This window comes from Zychaea mexicana (genome assembly GCF_025766255.1).
Source record: "Zychaea mexicana strain RSA 1403 chromosome Unknown BDB00scaffold_303, whole genome shotgun sequence".
Lineage (NCBI taxonomy): Eukaryota > Fungi > Mucoromycota > Mucoromycetes > Mucorales > Lichtheimiaceae > Zychaea > Zychaea mexicana.
Genome location: NW_026516966.1, coordinates 1 through 10869, shown reverse-complemented (window position 1 = coordinate 10869; position 10869 = coordinate 1). Strand labels below are relative to the sequence as shown.

The window sequence follows — 10869 nt, the reverse complement described above, 5'->3', positions numbered from 1 at the left end:
TTCAATGTACGCATGTGTATTACTCCATTATCGATGGCCTTAAACCATTTGATTTTGTGGCGCAAGATGACGTTAACGTGTTATGTTGTGAGAAAAAAAACAATAATGCAATTTTCTGCATCGCTGACAGTAGAATTCATGGTCGTTCTCAATTTTCTACGACTTCCCTTTATCATGATCATGACACTACTTTATTGTTCCTGTTGTATACTGTATTGATGCAGCTTAAGTAGCTTATGTATTAATTGATCCACTGTCTGCATGGCGCTCTTCCTTAATAACGTGCTGTATAATGCATGTACGATACAGTATGTACATATAAATTTCAACATCAGCACTTGACAAGCGACCGGACTTTGACCACACTTGCTACATAGACATCTCGTGTGGACTGATGATATACGTACTCCTTATTTTTATGACCAGCTAGCAAGCATCTTTACAACTTATGAAAACCCAGTGTGAACGATTGTTGGTATGTAATAAAATAGCAGCAGCTAAAAAAGATCCGTACAGAATACCAATGCATATGTCAATTGAATTAATTTATAAGAATATGTACGGTGCAAGACAGCTTAAACCGTACTTTTCAAAAAAAAAACGGCCAAATTTTTCATTCTAAACGCTGAAAGATACTAATCATGTACTTCGACCCTACGATGAGACTTGTACTTTTTCCACTATTTGCAAAGCCTCACGACCTTGGTACCCTTAGTAATATGCGTCGATGTAGCGCCAAGCCTTTTCGCTCAAAATTACGTATCATATTCCACGGGACTTCAAGAATTTTTGGTACAGTCACTTGCAAGCTTTTGAATGAGTAATCGGATCGTTTCCGCACTTCTCGCTTAGCGGCACCCCAATACCTCTCGTTGAAATTGCATTCGCAATGATACTTCGGATAACGTTCATCAATCAGACTGGGCCTGATAACTACATTTTCAATAGCGCTGGTCATGGCGAGAAAGTCTGTGCTTCTTTAACTCGTAAGCCTTGCTGCCGAAGCCCGCATTTCTCCAGTATCTATTGCCTCATGGTTAATATTAAACTGTACATTTTACATATCGGAAATATTGTCAACTTACTTCTTTTACAGTCTTAAGACACATTTTCTTGTTAATCACAGTGCACATGGATTGGAAAATCGTGTCGCCAATTTCGTCTGTATAATAGCCATAACGCATCCGATATTCTTGTCGATTGTTGAAGTATGCTCTTTGGTTCACAATTTAATTTGTCATATTGAACTTGGTGGCACGCAATGCATTATCGAGACAGCATTATGATTTGAGCTCTGGTCAAACATAAACACACCTAAGAAATAGTGATCAGTAATTTTAAAAGACAAAATAGAAATATATATAACAATCAACAAATTATGTCACCTTTGCAGCCAGGATGTAATAATTCAAAGATGGGGATAGCCTTCTCTCGCAGTTGTTTAAACATATCAGGACTTCTCCAAAATCCATCACGTTTAGCTCCAGGGAAGATGATTTCACGTGCTTGAATAGGGCATCCCGTGCCTTCTCCGACACCGTCAGGAAGCAGCAGTCGACCATGGCATGCGCACAGATAATCGCTAACCCTCAATGAAGCACCTTGTCCTTTTTCTTGAGTTTTGATTCACCTTCTTCCAGCCAGATCTTTTTCTGATCGTCATTGGCATAAAATATGCATTCACCATGTGTGATCAGTACATGCTCGACCTCATCTCCAAATAATTCAGGTTCCTCTTCATCGCCATCATCCGCCGCATTATTCCTCATTTTTCTTCGATATTCCATCAGTCGTTAAGACAGTCCTTACGATACTCGAGAAAATTGTCACGTTCATGTCCATCGAACTTTATCTTTGTAAAATCGATGCGAATGTCAGTCTCTTATGGGGCCTGTAATACTCTAGCAAGAGAAAACTCACATCTTTGGTATCATCGCGATATTGGAATCCCCAGCGTTCAAGGTATCGTGTGATAGTCCGTACAGAAATCGTCGCGTTCGGTATATTCAGTTCAGTAAAAGAGGCAAAAATTCCTTCTCCAGAGCTGCTTGCAAGCTGAAAACGTCGTGCCTTGCTGGATCTTGTTTACGAAGCCAATTACATACTGCTTCTTTTACGTTCTCATCTGCTAAAAGTGACGCGTTTTTCACAAGGATGCCTTGGCCACTTGGTGAGATTTTTCCAGTACTAAGGTACTCATTTACCCAGAGGCGAATGTCGGTAACTTGGTGCTTGCTGCATTCCTTGCATATCGTAAAAGCCACTTCCTTTGTTGCTACGATGTTTGGCATATGCATGAACCGATAGATACTTGTTGGCCTCTCTGATGGGCAGCTTCCCCATTGTGATGATATTTTTGCGTATGATACTGTATGTTTTTTATTTCATGATTTCTGGTTGTCTGTTGTTGAAGATGCTTGTTATTATTTACACTTGGTTTCGAATATTATGATTTTCGATTGGTTGGTGTTGGTGTTGATGAAGAAAAAAAACATTATCATCTGCTGTACGAGTATACCTACTATCAGGGCAATTGTGTTGTTTTGTTGTTTTCTCGGGTGTTGTGTATTTTTATTTAATCAATCGAATCCTGCTTTATATGATGGACGAGTTATAGGTGAACGTGTCAATTCCAGATCAGCTTTGCTCGATCAAGTCCACCGTATTTAAGATAACAGACTACAATATTTAAGAGCGGATTTTAAACAATGAATACACAATTGCTGAAACATGTATACTTCTTTAGTATTTTCTATAACAAAAGGCACCCTATCAAAGACTAACCTTGACCACTTGTAATATTTCAATCGCATGTTTTAGGCCACAGACTCTTTCTTTGCTTGGAACTGGAGAAAATTCTTGTATCATATACGCCATACATTCTCAACCTTTGTTTACGTGCTTAGTTGATATGATACAAGTCCTTTTTTGTTTCTACCACCCTGATAAAATTTACTCCTGATGGGTGTGAGGAAGAGGAGCAACAGCAATAAACATTGTTTTATATCATCATAGCGAAATCACAGGTACGTTATTAATGCATAATTTATTCGTCACCATGACGCTCCCAGATATGCTCGACAAGATCAAGTAGTAGCCTCGTATGGGCGGCCTTGTCACGAACTTCCCGTTGACGTTGGTGACGGAGAAGTTCTTCCGGTTGTCCACCATGTTGAATGGATGACGCAACCGTGAAAGAACAGCTATCGTAATCCAAATCAAACTGCCTTTCGTACCCATCCCGCTCGTCCTCAACGATCATGTTATGCATGATAATGCACGCCTTCATGATGTTTGCGAGGTGTGATACGTGCCACGAATGTCCAGGCTCCCGGACTATTGCAAAACGCTGTTGCAACACTCCAAAAGCGCGCTCAATGTCTTTGCGGACAGATTCTTGTCGTTGGGCGAACAACTAGATCAATAAGGTAATGAGTTAAATTAGGTAGATATATTTATATAATAAACAAGCATGTACCTTTTTTTTGTTGCCCACGGGATGCCAGATGGTTTTGATCAATGTGGCCCACGGCGGGAAAATCCCATCTGCCAAGTAATACCCCTTGTTATAATTCTTGTGGTTGACGGTGTAGGTGACAGCTGGGGAGCGACCGCTGATGACATCGTCGAACAGGGGGGACTTGTGCAAGACGTTGAGGTCGTTGCAGGACCCGGGAACACCAAAGAACGAGTGCCAGATCCACATATCTTGCGAAGCGACGGCTTCCAGGATGACTGTCGGGCTACCTTCCTTGCCAGACGTGTACATGCCGGCCCAACCAGTGGGGCAGTTCTTCCACTTCCAGTGCATGCAGCCGAGGGAGCCAAGCATGCCCGGGAACCCTCGCGCCTCTCCAAGGGCCAACAAACGTTTGAGGTCTTCTTCGTTTGGGGCACGCAGATATTCCTCCCCAAAGCACTCGATGATACCCTCACAGAATCTCCTCAAGCACTCTCTTGCTGTGGATTCAGCCATCTTAGGGTATTCGTCAACAGCGTCAGCGGATCCGCCATACGCTAGCATGCGCATGGCTGCGGTTCCTTTGAGGTAAGGGTGGAAGCCGACTTTCCCGGTTGCATCCCGTTTTTGTTGGAAGTACGTGTACTTGGATTCTAGCTTTTGCACGATACGCAAAAACAGCTCCCGCTGCATGCAGAAGCGACGTCGAAAAAATGTCGCATCGTATCTTGGGAGTCTATTCTTTATTTAAACTAACGACGCGTGAAGTTTAACAATAAATTAAACAGCAACCGCTGCACGATATGCCCTGTTATGTTATCAGATACTGTTATGCGGCCTGTTAAATTTCTAAATTTAACATTTTCATAACAGCGACCGCTGCGGGTGCTCTACGTAATCCTATATATTTCTTAGATAAGGCACGTATGATCTTGTATGTTGCTCCATATTTTTAATTCTTCATCTCTTCCGTAAATGAGCTCCCTTTATCCTGTATACTTGTCTGTCACAATCGCATCTATAGTTTATCCAGTCTATAATAAATATTGCCAGAAAAAAATGTCATTAATACATTAGCTCCCACAAAAGAGTTGCATCATTTGTAAGCTCAATAAAGTACATACTCTGAGATTACCATGATGAACATACTAGCTGATAAATCTATCCCTGCTAGAATGCCATGACGACAGCTGGGGTCATTCGCAAGCAACGGAAAGAAGAACCCGGATCAGGCGCGAATTAAATGCAACACATCCTCGAACTATCACTCAATCCTTTGTCCACTTGGAATTTATCCACAAGGACTCATCCCTGTCCTATATACGCAGCACATGACCACTAACATCGCAAGCAACGGAAAGAAGACTCCGGATCAGGCGCGAATTTAATGCAACACATCCTCAAACTATCACTCAATCCATTGGTTACTCGGGATTTATCAGAGTGGCAAACTCCTGCCCTTGCTGTCGTTGACAAAAAGAAGAAAACGAATGTTTTTTCAGCCAATTGAAAATATACTGTCACGAGTTGGACTATTATCATATTTGAATCGCGGCAACTACTCTTGACGAAAGTAGGATATGCTTTTTATCTATTCATCGTTGCCATTAATATGATGTATAATAAAGCAACAACAATCATACTGGGGCCATTAAAATTATTGTTATTCGGCACATCTCCTTCTTCACTGATATGTGTCATAGACGTATACTCACAAGCTTGTATATATCGCGATATCCGAGCTCCTTCTCTCGACGATATTGTATCGATTACAACGCGGGCGAAACACTAACACAACAACTAATTGAGGCAAGGCAAAGTATTAACAAAGAGCTATGTTAGAAACAATCCATTGTTGTACAGATAAAGATCAGAAGTGGAAGACTTAAATGCAGACAGTTGAATTTCGGTATACATTCCAGTTAATGCACTAGATGATGGTGACTGGTAACGTGTAGCTAGTTGATAATGGTGTCGGTCCATTAATTAGCGACAGATCCATAAAAATGACTCAATCCGATCCGTATCGGAGCGGCGCCTGGAGCCGGTGTTGACGCCGGACATACTACATAAGGTTTAATCACTCCTGCACAAGGATCTCCTAACTTTGTTGGTTTAATTCCGAATGACTTCAATAGCAAAGCGACAGCTACTTCCCTATCTCAGGTACACCTTTCGACCAAACAATCGTACCTTAAATTGGTAAAGAAGAATAGAAGATTAATCTTAACACATCCAAAACCAGACAGAGCAAGATTGCTCCAACCGGATGCAATTTAGCGCGCTCGACATACACTACTTCCTCATTTCAACGATCTTCTTCCATCGGTTTTACGAATTATACTTACAACACGAAAATCTTTGGTCAAAATGCTCTCGCTTACCGGCCGTTAGAAACACCCCTTGCTTGTCGAACGATCACACTTACCACACGACGATTGTATTCGAGTCCTTCCTCCGCTGCAGCAGAAAAACAACAGCAGCAACAACAAGAGAGCGGTGATAATACGACCGATAGTACTAATACTGCCAATCCTCCTGCTAAGCAACAATCGCGTTTGGGGCAGCTATTCGAAAAGTCCAAAGCACTTGTTGTATTCTACAAAAACGGATTGAAGGAGTTATGGGCCAACCAAAAGGCAGCCAAAGCATTGAAGCAACAAGTGACAGAACAAGGTTATCAACTGACTCGGTCCGAATACCAACTTGTAAGCGATCTTCGATCCCTACATTAAAGATCAATTATAGGGAAAAGGAAGCCAATGTATAATAACACGTACAAATTTTGCCATTAAGATCCACAAATCAAAGAAGGATATGATCAAATTGGCACCGTTCGGCTTGATTTTCCTTGTTCTTCCTGAATCGGTACGTAGATATGTGATCTGATTAAACAGAGTTTTTGTGTGTGGTTCATGTGTATGCATGTCGTCGAACCTAATTATATTCTCATATTAGATTCCTCTGTTTGTTATATTTGCACCTGGAATCATCCCTAGCACCTGCCTTACTGAGAGCCAAGTGGTATGATGGGGTTTTATGGGCATTTGCCTAATACCAATGAAAAGGCAAACTAAAATTTGGATTGATACTTTTTTTCAATTATGATAGCTGAAGCAACGACAAAAGCTGGATGAAGCTAGACAGCGGATGTCTTCAAATGTTATCCAGGCATCTCATCAAATTGGACGTGTAAGTAAGGCAATAGATATCGATCTGTTTGATCATAATGTACTAAACATATGTATTGTTTTATCTTATTAATCAGATCGCACCCGAAGATTTTCTGTCGCTTCGAAAATTTTTCAAGATTGCAAAGGGTTATCACTACGATTTCGAATTACCTCAGGTTAACAAGGACAACCTAAGTGCTTATTGCCGGTATGATTCAAACGTAGTTATTAAGATGATGGAAAAGAGCATGGTTTTTTAATCTTTTAGTATTTAGCTTTATGGGCTTGAAAGGCTGGGGTACAAAGGGCATGTTGGAAAAGCGGTTAAATAAACATTTGGACTACTTATTGGAAGATGACAAGGTACGTCGTTTTGGAAGGCATGTGTACCGTACCGCTCTAATAACTCAAGAATAATTCTATGTAGTTGATTGCCAAAGAAGGTATTGAAAGCCTCAATATGCCAGAGTTGCAACACGCTGTAGAGGAACGTGGCATGTAAGTTTTGAGAGAGAGAGAGAGAGAGAGAGAGACATGGATGAGCTGCGTGATTAAGGTTATTGATTGCTCTTCTTTATATCTTTAGGCGCTCAGTCGATGTCAATGAAGAGCAGCTTCGTCGTGGTCTTGACTTCTGGATTGCCGTGCATATGAACAAAGAACAGTCAATTCCCCGTGGCTTGCTCGTGTTCAGTAGAATATTCTTGCTTAATGCCAACTATAAATAGACTACTACTGTAAAGATAGTATAGACCAATTTTTAGAATACAAATACAGTGCTTCCAACTGGCAATGTCGTACACGGTCAAAAATGATGTCGCCAACAAATTAAAATCGATGTCGTTGTGTGATCAACATCAATTCGCACTTTTAGGAACCAAGTCGTATTTTTAGAAACCATGTCGCTCACATTTGAAAATAAAAGTCGTGTCACGATGATTTCTTGGCACACTCGAGAAATATAAAAGTAGGCCATTTCATCATCTGGATCTGTTTTTTTTTCTTTTTCTTCAATTGTTTAAGATTGAAATGAGTGCAATATTTTTATTTGAAGATGGACATGGAAATGTCGTTGATGAGAATGGAGGTCCTGAACCAATGGAGTATATCGTTGATCAGGATGAATTTGTCGTTGAGGCGATTGCGACTCATAGCGAGTACTTGAAAAATATCCCCTCTTGTGAATTTTCATCGGTTTGTCCAATGCTGACAGAAAAGCCAAAAGATGAAGACATTTGTATGAAGGATGCCAACGTAAAACGAGATTACGTGCGCTATACCGTTCAAGATAAGGTTCGATTTTTTGATCTGAAGATTGAGAAGTGTATGAGCGCATCAGCTGCAGCAAAACAGTTGGGCATTCACCTTCGAACAGCTCAGAGATGGGTAAGGCAGTACAGCTTATGTCTTGATGGCATCTTTGATAATTGTAAGCAGGTTGGTCGTAAGTGTATCTTGTCCAAAGAGCATAAAACGGTAATAATCAACTTTATTGATGCTAATCCCTCTGCTTCTATTGTTGAAGTGACTGAGCATTTGTTGAATCAATTCGATGATCTGAAAGTTTCACGTAGCACTGTTTACAATTTCATGAAAAGCGAATGCAACCTTTCGTTGAAGAAGGCTGATTTTGTTTCTGTCGAAAGGAACAGTCCAGCAAAGATTGAGGAGCGTCACAATTGGGTTTGTAAATGGGAAAATACGGACATGAACTTCCTAACGAACTGCGTGTTTCTTGACGAATCTGCTTTCGATATAAATATGAAACGCTCAAGAGCTTGGTCCAGGAAAGGTACGCGTGCTATTGTAACTCGGCCAACAACGAGAGCAAACACGACGTCTATATTGGGCACCATCTCCGCTGCAGGTTTGATTGCAGTCGGCGTAAAAAAACCAAGACCTGCGAAGAAAAGAAAGGCTGAAGGATACATAAGTTCAGGAACTGTTACTGGTCACTATATCAGTTTTTTAAAAACTACACTCGATGAAATGGACAAACATCCACATATGAAAGGCCACTATATTGTTATGGATAATGAACCCATTCACACACATGAAAACATAAAGAAGTATATTGAGTATCGAGGATATAAATGTGTGTATCTTCCTACTTACTCTCCAGAGCTTAATCCAATTGAACAATTCTGGGCAGTGGCAAAAAGTAAGGTTAAGCGTCATAGGTTTTTGCAGGAAGACACTTTGTCCAATAGGATTACAGAAGCCTGTAACAGTGTGAAGCAAAGTCATTTCAAAGGTTTCGTCTCGCATTCTTACCAGTGTTGGGACAAATGTCGAAACAGACAATCTATGTAATGACCCAAACGAATGTGCGATTAGGGGAAAACGGTAAGTGCAATCAGGAAAAAAAAGGCTATCCAAACTGCGAGCCAAAAAAAAAAGGCTATCCAAACTGCCAGCCAAGAAAAAAAAGGCTATCCAAACTGAAAAAAAAGGCTATCCAAACTGCCAGCCAAAAAAAAAAAGGCTATCCAAACTGCGAGCCAAATAAAAAAAGGCTATCCAAACTGCGAGCCAAAAAAAAAAGGCTATCCAAACTGCGAGCCAAATAAAAAAAGGCTATCCAAACTGCGAGCCAAAAAAAAAAGGCTATCCAAACTGCCAGCCAAAAAAAAAAGGCTATCCAAACTGCGAGCCAAAAAAAAAAAGGCTATCCAAACTGCCAGCCAAAAAAAAAAGGCTATCCAAACTGCCAGCCAAGACAAAAAAGGCTATCCAAACTGCCAGCCAAGAAAAAAAAGGCTATCCAAACTGCCAGCCAAAAAAAAAAAGGCTATCCAAACTGAAAAAAAAGGCTATCCAAACTGCCAGCCAAGGAAAAAAAGGCTATCCAAACTGCCAGCCAAAAAAAAAGGCTATCCAAACTGCCAGCCAAATAAAAAAAGGCTATCCAAACTGCCAGCCAAGACAAAAAAGGCTATCCAAACTGCCAGCCAAGAAAAAAAAGGCTATCCAAACTGCCAGCCAAAAAAAAAAAGGCTATCCAAACTGAAAAAAAAGGCTATCCAAACTGCGAGCCAAAAAAAAAAAGGCTATCCAAACTGCGAGCCAAATAAAAAAAGGCTATCCAAACTGCGAGCCAAAAAAAAAAGGCTATCCAAACTGCCAGCCAAAAAAAAAAGGCTATCCAAACTGCCAGCCAAAAAAAAAAAGGCTATCCAAACTGCCAGCCAAAAAAAAAAGGCTATCCAAACTGCCAGCCAAAAAAAAAAAGGCTATCCAAACTGCCAGCCAAATAAAAAAAGGCTATCCAAACTGCCAGCCAAGACAAAAAAGGCTATCCAAACTGCCAGCCAAGAAAAAAAAGGCTATCCAAACTGCCAGCCAAAAAAAAAAAGGCTATCCAAACTGAAAAAAAAGGCTATCCAAACTGCCAGCCAAGGAAAAAAAGGCTATCCAAACTGCCAGCCAAAAAAAAAGGCTATCCAAACTGCCAGCCAAATAAAAAAAGGCTATCCAAACTGCCAGCCAAGACAAAAAAGGCTATCCAAACTGCCAGCCAAAAAAAAAAGGCTATCCAAAGTGCGAGCCAAAAAAAAAAGGCTGAGGTGCATGTCAGCTTGAATGGCTTTTTTGTGCAACAAAAAAAATCGGATTCCAACCCCGCCCATATACAGTACTTTGAAGTCAGAAGGACAAAGCGTTTATTCTTTTGTACTTTTTTATAGCCCATTCGGCCCTTTTGATATCCAAACCTCTGTTATACATCTCAATGAATTTCCATGCGCGTTGCTCATAGTGAATGATGTGTAGGGTGGTGATGCGTTTGGGCAACTCGCTTACTCGTGCTTTTAAAGAAGCAAACGAATAGTCACATTCCTTGCGGGCTATATGCTTCATTTCTGCCCATACTCGCTCAATCCAGTTACACTCACAGTGAAACTTTGGATATTTCTCGAATACCATCCCATGTCTTGAAGTGATTTCTTCAAGCAGTGACTTTCGTTCTTGAAAATCCGGTTGGGCTGCCAAGCGATGAACTGCACAGCAATCGGTGCTGGTGCTGTCCTTTCTGCAATACCGGATAAGGCCTTCAGAAGGCCAGAGACCTCTCTCAATAAGTATGTGCTGCATGCCAAGTGGAACACCGTTCTTATCGACCATTGGTTGAACTATCTTCCTGTTGTTAAGCAAGTAATAGCCGTCGCGCGAAACGATTTGTTTGCCTGCTGGTTTGAGGTTCATTCTGAATGCGTTCAAGGCATTATCCGGCATGGC

At 40.9% G+C, this 10869-nt stretch overlaps 2 protein-coding genes across 2 annotated transcripts; both read left to right on the top strand.

Annotated features, from left to right (window-relative positions):
* Positions 1-5359: 5359 nt before the first annotated feature.
* On the top strand, positions 5360-6477 carry BDB00DRAFT_338296 (uncharacterized protein). Its single transcript, XM_053117000.1, has 3 exons — positions 5360-5626; positions 5706-6328; positions 6419-6477. Exons 1-2 carry the CDS (start codon positions 5586-5588, stop codon positions 6193-6195), a joined length of 531 nt encoding a protein of 176 aa, XP_052972076.1. The 5' UTR covers positions 5360-5585; the 3' UTR covers positions 6196-6328; positions 6419-6477.
* On the top strand, positions 6278-7361 carry BDB00DRAFT_777823 (LETM1-like protein-domain-containing protein; the record flags this gene model as incomplete). Its single annotated transcript, XM_053120331.1, has 7 exons — positions 6278-6328; positions 6419-6484; positions 6572-6652; positions 6729-6841; positions 6909-6996; positions 7061-7131; positions 7220-7361. The coding sequence occupies 7 exons, from the start codon at positions 6278-6280 to the stop codon at positions 7359-7361; spliced, it is 612 nt and encodes a 203-aa protein (XP_052972075.1).
* Positions 7362-10869: the final 3508 nt, after the last annotated feature.

Excerpts from the sequence above, each read along its gene's own strand:
- BDB00DRAFT_338296 (XM_053117000.1), top strand. The coding sequence starts at position 5,586 with ATGACTTCAATAGCAAAGCGACAGCTACTTCCCTATCTCAG. Across the intron at positions 5,627-5,705 it reads CAGCTACTTCCCTATCTCAG|ACAGAGCAAGATTGCTCCAA; the intron begins GTACACCTTTCG and ends ATCCAAAACCAG.